The following is a 20,682-nucleotide window of genomic DNA, read 5'->3' on the forward strand; positions in this document are numbered from 1 at the left end:
AGATCGACCCCTACTCCTCGTGGCTGATAGTAGTTCGAAGATTGCTGTTTAGAGTCTTACAGGGTAAGCACGAGGACGTTCGCCGCCTTGAAGATTCTTCTTTTATTTATGTCTTACTTGATATTTTGAGACATATTGAGACTATTGGTGTATTATTATTACTTCCAGAGTTGTAGATTCTAGTTAGATGCTCTTGTATGACTAGACCAGATTATGGGGTGTATTTCCTTACTTCCGCATTTTCCTTATATCATTATCCTAAGACTTACGTATCTCTATCTCTCCCGCTTATTTATTTATTTATTCATGTTTTTAAGATTGTTGGGATAAGAGTTCGCTTACCAAGGTGGGAAAGGTACTGTTGACATCTTATTTTTGACCTCCCATAACTTATTTTAATTACCCAGAGTCCTTGGATGTCAAACAGAGTGAAATATATATTTTCTGAAATCAAAATGATTTTATAAAAATTATTTTGATAATATTCTACCATTCTCATTTGGTAAAATAATTTCTATAATATTATAAATCATTTAGAAATTAATTTACATATTATTGCACAATTATGATGCATTTGCTAAGATTAACCAAGAGATTTTTTTTTTTTACAACAATTATTTATTTAATTGTCTAAATTGTTAAACCATCAATTAGCAAGTATTTTACTCTGTTTAATTCAAGGAATTTGATTAATTAAACGAATTAATCATTTTACTCCTCAATTCTCAATTTTTACATATTCAATTTATTAGAATTTTATCATAATTAATTGAGCATTTAATTGTGATTAATTCTATAAATTGTTTACTATGTAACAAATAATGGCTACAATTGAACTAACTAATTGTTAGTTCAATTATGGCCTTAATTGAAATAACCAAATTCATTGGTGTAAGTTAATTAAGGTCATTAGCCTCTAATTTGTTTGTTAGTTCAATTAGGACCTTAATTGAAATAGTCAAACTCATGGTTTAAGTTTAACTAAGGTCATTCTTGCAAATTAGCTATTAATTGGTCAATTAGTTATTATCAGGTCACAATTAGTTAATGGACATTACTTCAATTTGGCTACTTATTAAAATTTGCATGTATGCCCTCCCCGTATACATGTATACACAAATATACACATGTGTATACATATACACACATGTATATCATCTATACATATATATCAAACCAGGCCCCTTGTAATTCCTTCAAAATCCGGCCGGGCCCAACCCATTAAAGGATTGACCCAGCCCACTTCATTTATTAAGGTGTAATATCCCTATCTTCTCCCTCGTTTTCATTACAAACACCCCCCTAACCCCTTACACCTTTTCCTCCTAAAAAACCTAGCGCCGCCTGCCTTTTCTCTTTCTCTCTCTTCATCATCGACGCCTGAAATGGCAAATTCTCAAAAGACAACAACCTTGTACAGGCTTTGCAAGGCCGAGAAAGGTAAAGCAGTAAATGTTTCCGCCATTTCTCACCTAATCCAACCACAAAAACAGTATAACCCTCTCCCTCTCTCTTTTCTTTTGCTTAAACGGTCAAAACTCCATAAAAATTTAATTATTTTTGTTTGCATTTGTTTGAAATCGGGTAATTAGTTCATGAGAAACCAAAGGGATTGACCCAATTTTAGGTCGATCTCGACCCTTGATGTGTTTTGAGAGTGAATCTTGACCTTTGAATGTTGAAGCAAGGCTGATTCTCAAAGATTTGTGAAAGTCCCACATCGGTTTGGGATTTAATTATAGGTTTTTTGGGTTCTATATAAAGAACCCCCAATCCTTCATTTTGAAGACACCGAATATCAAAATATATTCAAAAAACTCGAAATTCCTAAGTTTTTTTTAGCACTTTGCTTCAAAACTTTAATAGTTTGAGTTAAGTTTAATTTTAAAGTATTTTTGTTCTTGTGTGGGTTTGTGGCTAAGTATTGGAATTAAGGAGGCAAAAAGGGTTCTTCCAAGTTCAATCTCGATCTACGGCTGCGCATAGAAGAGGTAAAATTCCCTTCCTTTCTATTTAGTTTAGTTTTGTTTTAGTTTGTTTTGCCATGCTTGTTTGTTGCTGCTTTGTTTTTCTTTAGCTCAGCATAATTAGGTTGTGATTACTGTTAGCAGTTAGTTTAATATGCTTTAATATGTTTTACTGTTAGTCCTGCCCTGGTTAGAGTTTAATATGATTTAATAGCTTGTAAGTTAATTGCTTGTAGTAAGCATGATAAATGGCTGTGTTTTGTTTTAGTTACAATATGATTAAGGATTAGTTATGGCAATTTCTTAGTTGTAGAGTATGATTGGAAGATTAATGTTAGTCTGCCTTGATAACTCAGTTAAGATTGTTAATATTGTGAGCATGATTAGGATAAAAACATGTTGATGAAATCTGATACTTAAGATTAAAAATAACTGTTAGTAAGCTTGGTTAAAGAGTTTTAGCATCTCAACTTAGTCAAAGTTATCACTGAACACCTACTTTGAGTGACTTGTCCTTTTTGTCTGATTAAGTGGTCATTATATAGTTAAAAGGACAATTGTTGATTTCTGTTAGCATGTTTAACCCCTAAATGATGATTTATGGATATGTTTAAGTATGTATTAGGACTGATTCCATGTTAATATGGTTAACTACCAAAATGATTATCTTGAGATATCTTGAAATGCTGTCTATATGTCTTTAACTTGCATTAGGTTTGTTTGAACTTACCTAGACTTGAACTATGCTGATTAAGACTAAAAAGTGATATTTGACCTGATTCAATAAGTGAACAACACCATCTGTATGCTCCCCTTTATGACCCTCCCATGTTAAGAAACAAGTGAAATGCATGTATACTTGCATGATGAATCCTGTATATGTGTTATACCTGCAACAATATTCTAATTTATGTGGATTTTTGGGTCTGTATGCACTATGTATGTTGATTAGTTCATCTTTTTTTACCCCTTTACTTGGTCTCTTTGTGATGCTGTTCAGTTTTTAAGGTTTAAATGTCTTAACATGTTTTCTCTCTGCTGTTTTTCCCTGAATTGGATGACTTTCCTTCATGATGTATGAGGTAATATGCTCAGGTATACAAAGATATACTCAGTTCTTTATACATACAAGTTGTATACGGGTTGGTATATTCAATATACAAGGGTGTATCACTCATTTAACTTATTAATGTTGGCTGTTGTCGAGTCCATTTAATCTTTGGGCCTGTCACTGGGTCTCTGCTTGTGTGCTAAATATGAGTTATATTCGGCCCAGTCTGCTTATTCCTGTAGGACCTATTGGGCCTTGAATTCTTCCTTTTTGATAACTTGGGTTTGGATTCGTTCTGTTTGATAGAAATTTGCCGGTTTTATATCATCTACATAATTGCTTGATTTATATGTCTTGTTTCGTCTAATTAGGTACTGTTTGAGTACTTAGAATAGATATTAATCTTTATCCCCTTCTATGTTCCATGTAAAACCCATTCTGGGCCATTTGAGCTACCTTTTGCATTGAGCCCTACTGGGCCAAAGGCCCAACAACACTTCCTTTATCGAGTCCATATGGCAAGGGAAGCTAATATTGTTTTGAAGGCCCAGTAATGGGTGAAAATGACTTGAAGACCCAGCTATGGGTGAAATAGCTAATTGGTGGGCTTAGGTATGCCCACAAGCCTAAACTTTCTTTTTATATTCATTATTTGTGCAGAAAATGTGTATTTGTAAATACTTGATAATATTGAAACCCATGTGAATGTTAGAACTTAGGAAACACATAGTATTTTAGGAAAGTCGCCCTAAAGCGTTTTCAAAATCGATTAATGTTAAAATTGCATGAATTCGGATACTTAATTTGATGTTGCTAAGTTTAAAACTTGTTTAGTAATAAGGCTAAATGATCTTCAAAAATGATTAAGTAGCAATTTTGGGCCTTCCGTCCTTAGAAAATCTGATATGGACAATTGTTTTGGGCCTTAAGCCCGTGATCAAATGGTCATTTGTTTAACGAGGCCTTAAAGCTGAATCTGGGTTAGAACAAAACCTGATTTCAAAGTGTGTTGTGACTGTAAAAATGATAAGAGACAACTTTTCGAATCTGGGCCAATTATTAAATAAAAGAGGTGACAAGGTTGGATATTTTCAGAACACTAAAGGACGACTCCTGGACTTGAAATAAGTTTGGACAATTTGGAAAAACTAGGTTTGGACTTAGACAAAAAGTCTGAAGGAAATAGAACTGCTTTGGGCCTGGAAGCCCATGACTTATTTGGACTGAAAAAGAGACAAAGGAAGAAATCTGTTGGGGCCGAGTTTGAGGCATGTGGATCTGGACTTAGAATATTATTTGACCTTGTGGGCTTCAATGGTAAAAAATGGACAAATAAAACTTGTAATTTTCGTTATATATATATATATATATATATATATATATATATATATATATATATATATATATATATATATATATATATATATATATATATATATATGTATAAAAATCGAAGATATACTTCATATTTTTTATATATACGTATAATAAAACTCGTAAGAGCTAAACTCATTTTGTTAGGACTAAAATAATAGTGAATCTACTTGGGAGAAATTCCGGGTGTGTCTAAGTCTGACAATAAAGTGAGTTGAACAGTGGATTTTTAAACCCAAAAAATTCTTTTCTAAAAGGGATTTTTTTGCCAAATTTTTTCTTGAAATTATGCTATCAATGAAATGACACTTTGTGGGAACTTAAATAATTTTTAAGCAAATAATTACAAAATCATACATTGAAGCTCGTAGGTCAATCGTAGTCTATGGATCTTTAATACTAGGGTGTGTAAAACTTTTCATAGGAGATCACCAGAACTCTTACCTCGAATTTCGGTCCAAAAGACTTTTTCTCTTGTTTGAAAAACTCTTTAAACTCGATTTTCGTATTTTTCCTTAAATAAATTAGGTGGCGATTGCAAAATACTAAAATGCAATTAGAGCACCAACAACCTCTTAATAGCTTTTATGTACCCGCGTAAAAGTGAACCGTAACAGATGGTGACTCTGCTGGGGATTTTCTAGGTTCTAACCATAAGAGTTTTAATATAATGTGATTTTTTACTATATTTATTTTCCTATATGTTTAATTTCTGTAATTATAACTGTCATTCATTCTCGTCTCATAAACTCCGCCACTCCTGGCAAAAAACATAGTTTCAAAGGGTACACGCGAGATCGCGGTCTAGCCTTAACTTCGCGGAATTGACCTTGACTTCTATTTTGTAGATGTCGATCAACTTGAGTTTCGACATGGTTTTGACTACACCGGAGTTGCTGCGTATTTGGTATGGCCAAATGTCACCGGAAGAGAAAAAGGGGATTTCTTGTCATTTAGGAAATCTGACATCCATCATGACTATGACGGGTTGCAAAGAATTGATAGTAGTAATTACCGGGTTTTGGGACAGAGATAGGATGGTTTTTCGATTTTGGGACGACGTCGAGATGAGGTCGACTTTAGAGGAGTTCAGGGATGTGTTGACTAGCGTAGGCTCGGGATTGAAAAGAAGAAAGAAACTCGACCAAAATGCCTTAATCCCAGAAAAACCCACCTATTCCCAAATTTGCAAAATGCTTTCCTTGAACTACTCCAATTGGGCCCGTAGCCCCGCTATACCCTTTAGAGAGTTATACAAAAGGTTTGGAAGCCCAAATGGATTTGTGGAGCATCCTGGGGAGTTTAAGACCTATGCCGAATGGGCGGCCACCAGACCTTTAGCTTTCGCTATTTGCTTTCTGCGAACCATGGTTTTTCCCAAAGATTGGTCCTTAGCTATTGACAACCGAGTCATTTCGGTCACCCATGCCATCTTCTATGGTATAACCCAACAAGAAGAAACTAAATACTTTAATTTAACCTCAATCATCCTAGCCGATTTATACTGAGCCTTTGAGCCTCTGCCGAAACCACTACAAATACTTCCAAGGCTGTAACTTACTTCTACATTGGTGGATCCTTAAGCTCATGATCACAGTTAGAGGTGAACGACACTTAAGTAAGCCAGCCAAAAGGGATGGCCTCTTGGATTTTTGTCCGAACTTCGGGGTACAAAACAGACAAAGTTGGACATTCACCTTTTCCAGGTTGAAAGAGGATAGCATTCAATGGATGTTCCACAACTTCGTGTCTGATAAAGTTGTGGTTAAGGGTAGAAAGTGTCCATTCTTACCACTTATGGGGATCCAAGGGATTCACCCTTATGCACCTGCTAGGGTGTTGAGACAATTTAGGAGGATCCAAGTCGTACCTCAGGTCGGAGGCATGGGAGATTTTATTATTGACTATGACATCGATAGACCGCCGAGGGCTTTGGATTGTGTACGAGAATTGAAGGATCGCATGATTTGGGGTCCCGATACCTTAGCTGAAGATAGGTTCCGTCTGAGTTGTGTTGTAGAGTATAAAGATTGGTTAAGGGCGACCTACAAGTTACACTTCCTCCCAGACCTATCCTCTACAGTTGTGTGCAAGATAAGGATTCACAAGCCTAGATTCGAGCGCGTTTGGTTCAGAGAAGATTGAGCATGACAAAACCGTCATAGAGAGTCTGAGACATGAGTTGGAGCTTACTAATGACTGTTTGGTTGAGCTCGGTGATCGGATGAAGAAGACTTTAGATGATGTTGCTCCACTGACTTTCACACAGAAGGGATTTCTGATGGAAGCCACTTTGACATCGGCCCATCTTCATATCCAGACTACCTGCGAAGAAGGCCAAGACCGACCGAGATCGGGCTTCATCATCCACCACCGGAGGATGCTTTTGTTGATTTATTTTATGCACTGTCTTTACTTTATCTTTTGTACCCCTTCGGGAAAGAATATTATTATTAATGATTATGGGGGCAATGGTTCGATTCAAATGGCACATTTATGTTTCAAATGATTAGTATGTTTAGGAACGCGAGTAGTGTAAATTTTATAAACTGCTTTGTGTGACTCACTTGCTTTCATATGTTTCGCCTAAATGCTTAATTGATCTCAAGTACCGTCTACTCTCCCAAAGAAAAATAATGAAAAAATATAGTCGTACTAAGTATAGCAACCTTCTAGGAATCTGAAGATGAACACCAAGAACGCACCAGAGCTGGAAGTTATGAGGAAGAATGAGGTCTCGCTTCACCGAAAGATTCAGAAACTCGAAAAGCAAATTTGAGCAGTCAAGGCCAAGATCAAAGAGGCTGATGAGTTAATGGATTCGGCGGAACCAATTGAAACTCAAGGAGAGAATGTCTTGGACAAGGGAAAAGAAATCTTTCCCAAATACATCCTGATAATGGAGGAGTCCGAAGAGGAAGAAATGGAATTGGACCCGCAGGAGCCTACCTGGCCATCAAGGGAGGCTGCCTCCGCTGCGCCATTAAGCCCAAAAAGGGAAGGAACTTCTGTTGCGCCGTCAAGTCCTAGGGGAGAACCCAAGGAATGAATAGAGTATGTCTGACCAGCCTCGCCTGAATAGTGGGCTATTGCGCTTAAGCGTTGGATTGTCCCTACAGCGTCTTGCCTAAGCACATAACGAGTGAGGAGATGATGATAAAGTTTCGAGGCAAAGGGATAGTCAGTATCAACTTCGGCAGGTTGCCACCGTGTGCTCCGGTCTTCGCGCACAAAAGATGCCCTTGTCACCGGGATCAGTCAGAGGACACCATCAACGAATGTTTGGCCTTTAAGAGAAGGCTCATCGAGCTGATAGATAAGAAAAGTATCACCAAGATGTGGGGCCTGTTGACATCTAAGTTTTGACCTCCCGTAATTTGTTTTAATCACTCAGAATCCCCGGATAATAAATAAAGGAGCTGAGCATTTTTAAGTCTTAAATGATTTTAATAAATTGTCCATATCAATATTTTCCCCCCTTAAATTAACAAAAAGGGATTTTCATGCATCATAAATTTTATTTAGAGATTAATGAGCATTTTTCATGATATTCTTTTTATGTTTAATTAAAAAAGGAAAGGAGAGATAGAGGAAGGGTTCTTATTTAATTATTTAAAAAATACTTCTTTCCTTTTTATTTCAACCTTGAAAATTTGAATAATTTAAATAATTTAAGTAATTAACTATTTAACCTTTTAAACTTCTGATTTTTATATAATTTGCATGATTTGTCAAAATAGGCATAATTTCCCTTAAATGTTTTAATTAGGCTAATTAATTAATTAAGTGATAATTACTGCAAAATTGATCCTTTTATATAGACATATTTTTTGCCTTGGCCAGAATTAATTTAATCAGTTGATAATTTAAAGAAATTAGGGTTGTTTTGCAAAATCAGTCTGTTAACATTTGATTTGAAATAATAGGTTTAATTTAATTTTCAAAATTGATTAAAAAGGCCATAATTGAAATAATTATGCTAGGCTAATTAATTAAGGCCATTTTAGGCCCATTAACAAATTTGACCAACTTTTTAAAAATTATTTTAATCAAATAATTACAGCCTAATTTTTCCCGTAATTAAAACTTTCTCCAATTTTAATGTTATTTCTAATTATTTGTTTTTAGGGATTAGATAAACCCAATGTATACACATATATATGAAATATATATGTATACAGTTGGTGTATACATGAAGTTTAGGCCCCAATTAAATTAAATTCGAATTTGGACCGAGTCCAGCCCAAGCCAGGCTATGACCCGGCCCAATCCCTTTTAATTAAACGATTAGTATACCCCCCCCCCCCCCCCCCCCAAAAAAAAAAAAAAAAAACGCCCCATTTTCATTTTTTCTTTCCCTCCTACTAGTTTCTCTCTCTCTCTCTCTCTCTCTCTCGCCTTTCTCATGAAACCCTAGTAGCTGCCTAGGTTTTCCCCGCCTCTTTCATGCCTAAAATGGCATATTTATAGACCTGGGCTGACTCGCACAACATTTGCATGGTTATTGTGGTGAAAAGGTTAAAGTATTACTCGTTTTTCCTGTTCTTACTCCCCATTATGGTAACGAATGCTTACTTTACCTGTTTTTTTTCCCAAATATTTTGCCAAGATCGTCATTATCGTTACTTTAAAGTTTATTTTTTCTTGCATTATTACTATTGGTTCGTGCTTATTGGGTCAGATCTGACCGTGTGTTGGCTTGCCTTAAGATCTGGGTCGTTGATTAGGTGTTACTGAGTTTGATTGTAAAAAAAAAACAAAGAGGTTTTGTCCCACATCGTTGTTATTTTGATTTCAGTTGAACTTTGGGGTTCTATTTTATAGAACCCCAACCCTCGTACAAGAACAAGTTTGGGGAAGGTGAGAAAAATAGCAAAAAATATAGAGAAATTTGAGAGTAAAAAGAAGTGGAAAAACTCTGATTTTTCGAAAAACTTCTTAGTAAAAGAATTAAAAAAAAAAACCTAGACTGAACAGTTAGAGTTTTGTAGTTAAAATATTTGGTCCTTACTTCATTTCGTTTTTCGTGTGTGTGTGGCTGGGTTGCTGAGATTTGGAAGCACAGAGGCTCCCAAATCCGTTCTTTTCTTGGTTGCACACCTAAAAGGTGAACCTTAATTCATTTCATTTTGTTATTTAGTATTCTGCCTAGTTTAAATATGTTTGTAAGTTAGTTATGTTTATATGTCTGATGGTGCTTGTTTGCTAAATATGCCTTATTTGGTTCTATGCTTAACATATGCTTTATTTGACACAAACACAGTAGGAATTAGTGTAAATGTTATTGTGAAATTCATTTAGGAAGTAGGTTGTTTGAACCACCTAATGGTTTTTGTTTGTTCATGTGATCTTAAGATTCTTTGTTTACCATGAAGAAGTGTGTGTGAAGTGCTTATGAAAGTCCCTTTTCCTTTCCTATCTTTCTTGAATGTTTTGTTAGTTCGTTGATTATGATCCGAAGTAGAGTCAACATAGGAAGTTCAATTTATTTTTAAAGAAAAGAGATGAGACAGTCTATGTGTTGGTATAGATGAATGTGAGTGATTTGCTGGTAGTGTGTGCTTGTGATTACAGTTAAGTCTCATACTTTGTTAATCAGTCATGAACTGCCCCTATTGTGAAGTGAAATCTTTTGTCAAAGTCTTAACTGGGCTGTTTGAAATTGAATAGTTGGTTGGGACACAACTCCTGATGTGTTCTCTTTCTTTTGAAAAATAAGTAAATAAATGAACACTTAGATAGAATGTGAACCTATTTGCTGAATCTCTGAACATCTAATAGTATGTTACCTTATTTCTTCTTTCCTTTCCTCTTAAATGATCTTGCTCACTTAGAATAGAGTAAGACAAGATACGTCAATGGTTTGTTTGTTTGTTTGTCAATTAATACTAAAACAAAGGAGTATCAGGTTCATGTTTTAAGCTTGTAGTTGTTTATGGCAGTATTTGTGGTTGTGTTATCATCTAATGCAGGATAGACAATGTGTAATCACCTGTGATTTTTGGCAAATATGTGCCAATTTTCCATGACTTATAGTAAATTCTAGAACCATTATGATTAAGGCATTTGAGTGTGAATTCTGTTTCCCTTTTTTTTTTTTTTTTTTGGTTTGAGGCTGGTTTTCTTGACTGAATTTGTTGCCTATACACATGGTGTTCATAACCTGCTATGTTGGCTTATGTCACAAGTCTTTCACCTAAGAATAGTCTACTCCTAAATGTACAGAGTTTGATAAAAGGGGAAAAGTGAAAATGGAAAGAAGTGATTAACTATAGGAACTATAGGATTAAGTCGTCATTTAAAGACTGATTAGGGTTAACCTAGTTGACAATGGGCAAATAGGTTGGTTGTCAACCTGTAGTTTAGTCATGATCATGTTGAAACTGAAAAAGTATAAAAAATAGAATGAAATGGTGTCTAAGAGAGTGGCCTGTTCTCTTATTGGTGATTTCTTCTTGTTGATTCTGCCCTATCAGTGATTTTACTTAAAGGGAGAAGTAAATTTATTATAAAAAATAGACTGATATGCTATGCTCTTGCATCTGTGTTGCTTTTCATCCATGTATGGGTCTTAATTTGGTAAGTGATCATAAGTGTTCCAATTTTATGAGTTTAAGTGTTAAAAGAAGAATGAAAGGAAACAACTTGGTTTTGATTTGTCTAAGTCTTGAACAGTTTGGGGACTAAGGCTTTTGCCTTGAGACATGAATCCTTTCTCTGCTTCCCTGTGTGTATAAGTGGTTGATGTAATAATAATAGCCCCTAGTTTTCAAGCTGACTAGGCTTAAAGATGGACACAGATAGGGAGAACAACTTTATGATGCTAGTCTAAGTAAAAGAAGAGCATGAAGGAATAGAAAAGAAGAAAACAGTATTTGAGAACTTAAGAAAAGCATTTGTCTTTGATCTGTAAACTGTCCAGTCTCTTTTAGTATGTGAAAGAGGGTAATAAAAGATCATATGTGTAGGGGTTGAGGTTGAAAACCACTTGGCTAGGTAGGGAAGGTCTTTTAAAGACATCTTAGGAGAGGATTGAGAAAGGGTCAAGCATTGCTTGACCCATAGTATCTTTTTTCCCAAAATAAAAGATATTCATGGCATCTCTCTCAAGCCTATGGGGGTATAACCTCCTACCTTTGCATTTTAGTGTTTCCTTGTCATTCTATTGAGGTTATTGAATCCTAAAAGATGAAATTTCTTTACACTTGTTAGTTGTTCACTAGGACTGATTGGCCTGGCTTTGTTGTATTTGTCCTGATGTGTCTTAAGAAAATGTTTGGATCAGTTGGATGATGTATGATGATTTAGAAATTGTGATAAAACTAGAAAAGGGAAAAGTTGTTTTAAAAAAGAGAATACTGATTGTTTTGGCAAATAAAGTAGAAGAGTTTTTTTATATGAAGATGACATGATAACATATGACAGACTCTTTGACATTTGGTTAAGTTAGGATCATGATTTAGACCCTATGTGGATTCTGTGTGCATTGATGTGGTTTTAACTTGTATTTTTGAAAGGTGATCTATTGTGCCCTTATATCCCAAGTCCTAATAGTGCCCTTTAAAAATAGGGAGGTCAATGGTTTGCATTCATTCAGGATAGTCATGTAGGCTGAGGGGTATATTTGACCCTTTTTCTTTGTGATACTTTAGACAACAAGTCATGCTTTCTTTCCATCTTCTTCTTTGAAATATGTTATGAGTCCATTAATCTAAAGTCCCAGTAAAAGATAATGCTGAACCTAATCTGATTATGTTGGAAGAATTTTTTTTCCTTCTGTGCAGCATTAAAAGTTAGTAAAACTATGTGATGCTTGTCTAGTTTTGAAAAAATGAAGATTAAGATAAGGCCACAACTAAGTTACGTGCATCCCTTTACAATCAATTTAGACCTTTCTGCAAATGAGATAGAATCAAGAGTAAAGGTTAGGAAAATTCTAAACTCTGAACTTAGAAATGTGAAATTCTTGTGCCTTTCTGGGACCTTGACTTTCCTACTTGTCTAAGTCATGGATAAAGGTGTAATTGTTGTACCTGAGACTTGTACATTCTACATGGGATCATGATGATTTAAAGGTCTCTTGATAGTTTGTTTTTCTACAAAAGGATCCTAGTTTGGTTTTGATTATTGCTTGTGTCTTGAAATGGGTTATGTGAGGAGTAATATAGTATCATACTAATAAAGGGTTGTTCCATTTTAAAAGAACTCTGATTTTCACCTACTTGGTTTTTGTTATACTATACCTGTTAAGATTACAATTTGGTTCCCTCTATTTATTTTTTATCTTCCCTAGAGGAATCATTTAAACTTTGGAACATAATCTCTAAAAAATGGCAAGAGATCTTCACTTGAATTGCCCATAAAATGTCCAGGCTCATTCGAGGGTTATATTTAGATAGTTCTACATATACTTCATGCATAACAAACCTGTTGTGATTGTACTATACTTAGAGGATGGTTTTCCTTATCCTTGTGTATCTCTATACTTTACCACATCTACTTGATTCAATATTGTCCAGAATTGTATTGTTTCCATGTGACTGTCACTGCTGTGATTACTTGGTTTAAGTTCAGTCTAGGGCACACTATGCCTATACAGATTGCTTTCATTTTCATGCTCAAGTCACTTCATTTCTTCCCTATTTGTTTCGTCTATTCTTGTTGGCTGATAGTTGTTCCATACACATGTATATTGGGCCTATCCTATTTATTCTGAGCTATGTGTGTGTGTATGTGGATCTGTGTAAAGGGGGGTCTAGTTTGAACCCTTCCCTGGTGACCAGTCATGCTAGAGGTTCATCAAACCTCTTGGAACTTGTGTGGCATCAGGAACAAAGGGGGGGGGGGGGGGGTGATGACTTGGCCTTCAACCACCTAGTTTGGTATTTTGAGTTTGAGGACATGGAACACACATATGCCTCTGACATGAGCTTATGAATAAATAGGCTATGTTTCTTATATGTGTGTATATTTATGTATAGAATGGGATTTATAAACGGTAATGTGTTATGTATATTATGTGCATATATCATATGTATGATAGGAACAGTAAAATATTAACTAACCGGGGTCTTTTGTTTTTCCCCTCTCTACTGCATGGCTACTTGGGCCGAAGTCTAGCCACCCTACTGGGCTAAAATCCCAATAGGGAAAATTCTTTCAAGTGTCTTTGAGTCCAAAAAGAAGAAAGGGAAGCTAATATATTAAAGGCCCAGTCATGGGTAACAATGATATGAAGGCCCAACCATGGGTGAAAATGGTTGGGGTTTGGTACACCCTATTTCACTTTACTCTGTTATATTTCCCTATTTTTTTTGCTTATTTGTATTGTATTCGGTACTTGTAAAACCCACAAAAATTACTGGAACCATTATATTATGAATTAAGCATCTTGGGCAAACGGTGCATATGCCGTTTAGACTGACTTTAGCACCTGAAAACTCTTTTCTAATTTTTTTTTTGAAAATGCATCCTGATTTTTGGAGGTAAAAATGAAAAAACAAACTACTTTTTATCTTAATAAACGGGGAGCCAAAGAGGTCTATTTTGATAGAGATGGTATAAACGTGTGGTGTAAAATTAGGTAGATCACACGAAAATTTACTTTTATCTCTCAAAACAGTCAAAACATGTCTCTTTTCTGGTCATGAGTCAATAAAAAACGCAATGTTTTGAGACCAAAACCCACCTGAGTCTTTTCCTTAAAACTGAATGTTTTCAAAGAATTGTTTGGGTTGAAATACATTTCAATTTGGTCTTCAAAAATAAGGATTTGTATAAAGTCACCATTTGGGCTAGGAAATTTCGTTTAGTGTTTTTACATAAAATCTGAGGCTAATAAAAGGAGACTAGGGCCCATAATGTAAGCGGCCAAACGAAGTATATTTGGGCCAAGGCCCACGCAGGTAGTTACTTTGAATAAAATAAAAAACATTTCTTTGGGTCAAGACCCATTTTAATCTTTTAAGCAAACGAACCCATGATCAAAGGTTTTTCTGGGCCAATGTTTTAAAGGAAAGTGTCCTAAGGTCAAAAAACGAAATGAATTTCAAAGGCAAAATTTATCTTTTGAAGCTAAATCTGGGACTTTTATAAATATATATATATATTCCTTTCCAAAGATCTATTACTGAATTCCATCTTTGTGGATCATGTAATTTTTTTTCAGTGTCTACACTTACTATAGAATATATACTCTCTGTGTCTGACATATATTCGTCTACATTTATTAACGTTTCTTGAAAATTTTCAATTAACTGAGAATTTCTTGTACTATTACTAATAATAGTAATACAAAATTTAAAATTAAGGTAGAAGATGCAGTAGAAGTAATGGGAAATAGAGGAATAAGACTAATAAAACCCATAAAGATAAATCCCGAAGAATATGCAGAGATGGAATGGAATCTAGAAGATTTTAATAGAAAAAAGATTCTACAGCCAGAATCTCACCTAATGTACACTAATTCTAAGGGAGAAACATCTATACGTTTTACTAATTATAATTATACGCCACAAAAAGACATAGAAGAAGAAAGTAGTCTAGATGAAAATGAAACTACTGAGTCAACCTTTATGAACATATAATTAATACAAAAAGATTTTGAAGTAGACATAGCTATAGAAGAAGCAAAAAGACTTCAAAAGGAAAACAAAAATATGCTTTTTAGATGTAAAGGGTGTAAGTTAGGAGAACTAACAATAGAAGAAACCATAAGTCATTTTAAATTATGTGAAGCTCGAATTGATAATTGGGGATATAGAGTAGAACATATATACCAAAAGAAATCAGACGAATTCGATAAAATATTAGAAGATATGCAATATAGTGATGACGAAATAGAGATAGACTCAATAATAAGCCAAAAAGAATTAATGGAATCTAGTGCATCTAGTTCTAGTCCATTCCAAAGAACAACAGGAGAACAATACACAGTGGACACAAGCACAGGAAATGTACCTAGAAGAAGAGTTTTTAGAATAGCAGGAGAACCTATAGAAAATGTTAAACCATCAGGAAAAAGAATGCCTATAGAAGAACCTATTATTCTTCAAGAAGGAGGTAATAAAGGTAAAATATTAAATATAACAGCACATGATCCACAAAGATGGAATTCAGTAATAGATCTTTGGAAAGGAATAGTAGTAGCAGACTATATAAAAACATATAGTGATACAGACGCAGAAACAACATATAAATATTTAGAAACTTTTTTAGGAGAATCAGCCAAAGCTCTATGGGATGCTTATAAGGAAAATTTTCCAATGGAATTTCAACACTTAGTATCTATGGGAGCAAATCCATATAACTTTACTAATAAAATACATACTTTAATTACAGGGGAAGACCCAAATAGTGGATTATTGGTACTACAGAGAAATGCGGTAATAAAATCAGAACAACTGAGCATAAGTAGTTGGTTTCACATTAAGAAATTTTTAAACGATTATTTTTACTACTGTACTATGTCACGACCTATTTTTACTAAGTCGTGCGGGCACCTACCTTTCCCACCTCGGTAGGCGAACCCTTATCCCAACAATTATAAATACATAAATAACGTAAGTCTCACGATAATAATATAAAGAAATGTAGAAATAATGAGAATCCAACCCCAGTATCTGGTCAGGTCATACAAGAGCATCTACCAATTACTACAAGTCTGAATAATACATAAGATCTCAAAAGATGTCTCGAAATGGAAATAAGACAGAAATAATAAGAAGAGTCTTCGTGCAGCGAACGACCTCATGTGCACCCTGAATAGACTCGGCAGCAACCTCGATAATCAGCCACGAAGGGTAGAGGTGGATCTCACCTGGTACTCTGCATTCATAAAAGAATGCAACAGGTGCAGGCCAGTACAAACTACAAGTACTGGTAGGTATCATAGGCCGACTAAGACTAGCTAACATATATAAATATAACAAAGCAAGATAAACACGTAACCAACAAGTACAAGTCAACACGAATCCATATCCGCGGTGCAAGTCATAACCTATGTTATAGCATCTAAACCCATCTGTGCCAAGTCTCAGTATAATCAATCCGAACCAGTACATCACAATCACGTCACAACAAGTCACAGGAAACCAAATGGTACAATGCAATGCGATAATGTATGTATGATGAATGCAATGCATATGCATCGTACATATGTACTCCGACAATGGAACATCACATCTCGACAGCACAACCCATGGGGGACCCGCGAAGTCCATGTACCACTCGCTCCGAAAAATGACCTCGGATCACGAGCACTCTCTCTCGATCCCGGCAAGAGACCTCGGGCATCGATCGCTCATTTGTTCCCGGAAAGAAACCTCGGGCAACGTACACTTATTCCGCTCCGGTAAATAACCTCGGAGGCTACACTCTCTCACTTATCATCATCAGTACCTTAACCATGCAATATCAATGTATCGTGCAAATGAGTATGAATACGATGCAATGTAATATCAACAACTAATTCAATCTCAAACAGTACCCCACAGGGCACACAAGTAATATCAATAATAAGGCTACACCATAAGCCACAATGGAATCACAATCTCATCTCAATATCAACAAAGTAAAGTACCGCAATATCATAGTCATGATTTATCATAAGTCACAAATACTCAATGTCTCAACGTGGCAACGAGCCACTAAGTAAATAGATCAAGATAAGTCAACAACACAACGGGGTGTGTAGCCCCCAAATTATCCAACAAGGCCCAACCTAAGACAATATCTAACCCAACTTGATACCCGCAGGTTTACATGCATTCTCCGACAATATCATCTAAACATACGCTTCGCTAATCGAAGTCTCACCATAAGGTAAACCGTAACCTACCTCGCTGCCGAGCTGGAGCCACGAACAACCAAATATGAGCCTTGCCCTTCGGAAGATCCTCTAAGTACTCAAGGTCTATCCATTATCAAATTCTAAGTTAGAAACGAGAAACACCGATGCCAATATGGAAATACATTCGTTCGAATCAAAATCAACTAAGTAAAAGAGGGAAAGCAGGCCCACAAGGGCAAAACTGAAATTTTATTGGAAGTTCATTTTACCCAAAACCTAAGGGTCCTATATTAAGAAAATTAGTGAATTACATCCACAAATAGGCTCTCAAATCATAAATACTCATTTCTTAAGATTAGGATTCGAAACCTTCAAATATCTCAAAATCTTAACTTAGGATTGACATCTCACTTGGCACAACTGAAATACCATGAATTTGAAGGTGTTCATAAAACCCAATACACCTAATATTAAATTACATAGACTAATATGTCAAAGTTGAAGTGCAAGGCAATAGCATGAGAAAAGTCCCAAAAGTGAAAGCTAAAGTCACGAACAGAGACTTCAAGCCCGTAGCAAATATTGGAGAATCCATCAACTTATCTATCCATTTTATCATATATTTTTCCAAAGATTGGTTCATTATTAATTTATCATTGGCACTTTCTAATTTTGTAATCATTAGACATGGCACACACCCATAATATTGTCTCGTAGCTATAAGAAAACCAAGCACTAACTGATGTAAACTTACCATTTGGAAATTGGATTTCATTTCACCAATAAATATTCTAATGGTCCAAGAGAAAATATATGTCTCAAAGAATAAAACAAGACTACCATACTGGTTTAGTTAGATTCTTACCCGAACACTAGCAATCATCTCCTTCCCCCGCCGTAGAATGTTTTCTTTTTGTGCAAAGACTCTAAAATGTCAAAGCCTATCAACTTAATTCACTCTTTTACACGGGCCATTTGTCATAGGATATTAAATCATGAATTGTGCACTTGGCCCATTAACTCATCACAATAATTTCTTCCAATTAACTTATTCACTTAACCATTTTGCTTGCTTTAAATTTACCCACTCTGTCAAATATTTTATTTACAACCTTATACCTTATATGGGTGCAAATAATATTCATATGAATAGGCTATTCACACACATTAAATAAATATATTCCAAAATAATCCGTCAATTTAAATAACCGCGTCACCCATTCCCGCAATTCATAAATACCGAAAAGGATTACGGGAAGGGTATTTTGGGTAAAATAGGGTGATAAGCCTAAAACAACCAAATGGGTCGTTGCATCAAATACCAATTAAACAATCGTTCGTCCTCGAACGAAGGAAGAGAGTACGAAGGCTAGCGGTAGCCAAGGAATCTTTAATTTAACTGCACGGAAGCCTCCACGACACGAAGTATGCTAAAAACACTGCCCACTCACCTTATTAGTCAAAACTTCCTCTAACTTGGTTAAAAGACCCAATTTCCGTATTTCCATACTCGGATTTTTTTCACAACTGATCCCCAAATATAAGAATTGCTTTTGCTGGAATTCTCTAATTCGATATGATCATACCTCTGAAGGCAATTGATAGGTCCCACAAATATTTTCCAAAACAACACAAACCTTTAGATATAGATACAATCACAACCCACTTTGAACCGAGAAGTTATTTTGATTCCGCTAACCTTTCTTTCACACCTTCTAAGGTCGTTCTTCGCACCAAACTTTTTTAGAAATACATAAACGCAAGTTCGAAACCATGACTTACTCTTGCCCGAACATAATCATTGCTTTATCGGAGCAACTCTAAGTAATTCCATCAAGCTGATCTTACTCATAGCCGGCTTCGCTAGTCCAAAGTCTTCTTAAACCTTCAAATCATATTGCTGGAAGCATACCCACTGAATACCTCATCGATCCAAGTCCGTAGGAACTCAGCTGATCACTCTAAACACCTCTCGGAAACATAGTACCTCCTCGAATCATTACTAAGTACCAACGTAAATTAGGGCTGTGCATGTTAGCGGTTAAACCAATAACCCGAACCGATTATTGGGTTATTGGGTTAATGGTTCGCGTTAATGGATTACCGGTTCGGATATCGGGTGATGTTTTTGGGTTATTGGCTTATTGGGTCGGGTCGCGGGTTGACCATTTTTGTTAACGGGTTACCCGATAACCCGATAACAATTTAATTAATTACACTTAAAGAACGGAGTAAGTCTCTTGTCTACTCTCTCATTTACTCTGGCTAAAAACACTTCAACTTAAGTCTTTAGTTTATGATAGCTACATTACCTGCAAGAGGACCATGTTTAACCAGGTTAGCAGCAATTTGGTCTTCATCAAGACCAATAACACTGAAGTTAGATACAGAGGCGGCAATTTTGCTCTTGTCAAAGTGGCATTTGCCATCCTTGCCAGTGTAAGGATAATCTTTCTCCCGTTGGAGACCTCTGGCTTTCAGGGTATACTCAAAGGCAGTAGTCATGAGACCACCGTTGCAACCTGCATCACAAGAACTTTTTTCCTCCGCATCACACTGCAAAAGAGAAAATTGTGGTCAAGCCATTTTTTTGTTGTGTGAAATCTTAACGGTTAAACCGATAACCGAACCGATAACATACAACAACCGATTAACCGATAACCCATTAACCGATATTTTAACGGTTCTTTAACGGTTTAATATGTCTACAAACCGATAACCAATAAGTTAAACCGATAATTTTGAAACCCGAACCGAACCGACCGATATGCAGCCCTAACGTAAATCATTATAACTGTCCGAATAACTGACTCCGGTAAAATATCAGGTCTACTCGCAAACCCTGATAAAGCTCGGCAAACCACTCATACCTCAAGTCTGAACTGTAACCCATCGAATCCATAAAGGTGATATGCTAGGAAACCCATAAGTCTTTTTGGAAAATTTACACAGTTCATCAAGCTCTAATCAAACAATCCTGACCCAGAATGAGTGCATAACCCCTGAATACCACTAATAGCCACTCGAACTGACTCCAACTTTTCAAAACCAAATAACATTCCTACCACACATGTATGGCGGCCAATTCCAATCCTTTCCTCGTGCAAAATCAATCAAATCTGCCACCTCGAATCCAAAAGCTAAGTCATATCCAAGCTGTCAACTGAGTACCAAAGAACTATATCTTATGCTTGCAACCTTCACCTTTCTCAACCTTTACCCGATACGCGAATATGATACAACCTCAAACTTTTCGACACAAAATCAGTAGTCTCATATAATACCTATATAACCATCGAATCTCCCATTGTAACACCTCGATATGTCTGTTACCATTCTGAAACATCAATCTTGCAATGTCTTATGCCAACCTCGTACAACTATTTCCAAGCTCTCGATACCCAAAAGTGTTCAGCCAAGCTATCCAGTCAAATATTACCCGTACATAATACGTTATCACGAACACAGTCTTATCTCCAAAATGCAATTCTAGTTTTCAC

General features: G+C 35.7%; 1 protein-coding gene across 7 annotated transcripts; it reads left to right on the forward strand.

Annotated features, from left to right (window-relative positions):
* Positions 1 to 1,297: 1,297 nt before the first annotated feature.
* LOC132630720 (uncharacterized) lies at positions 1,298 to 13,824 on the forward strand. 7 transcript variants are annotated; one of them, XR_009578664.1, is made up of 3 exons: positions 1,298 to 1,492; positions 1,923 to 1,991; positions 13,513 to 13,824. XR_009578664.1 is itself a non-coding variant. In XM_060346286.1 (3 exons), the coding sequence occupies exons 1-3, from the start codon at positions 1,386 to 1,388 to the stop codon at positions 5,426 to 5,428; spliced, it is 312 nt and encodes a 103-aa protein (XP_060202269.1). In that variant the 5' UTR covers positions 1,298 to 1,385; the 3' UTR covers positions 5,429 to 6,883. The 7 variants fall into 7 exon arrangements, 1 of the variants encoding a protein (XP_060202269.1); XR_009578665.1 differs by having other exon boundaries at positions 1,298 to 1,440; XM_060346286.1 differs by lacking the exon at positions 13,513 to 13,824 and adding an exon at positions 5,241 to 6,883 and having other exon boundaries at positions 1,298 to 1,440.
* Positions 13,825 to 20,682: the final 6,858 nt, after the last annotated feature.

Source organism: Lycium barbarum, chromosome 3, assembly GCF_019175385.1.
Source record: "Lycium barbarum isolate Lr01 chromosome 3, ASM1917538v2, whole genome shotgun sequence".
Taxonomy (NCBI): domain Eukaryota; kingdom Viridiplantae; phylum Streptophyta; class Magnoliopsida; order Solanales; family Solanaceae; genus Lycium; species Lycium barbarum.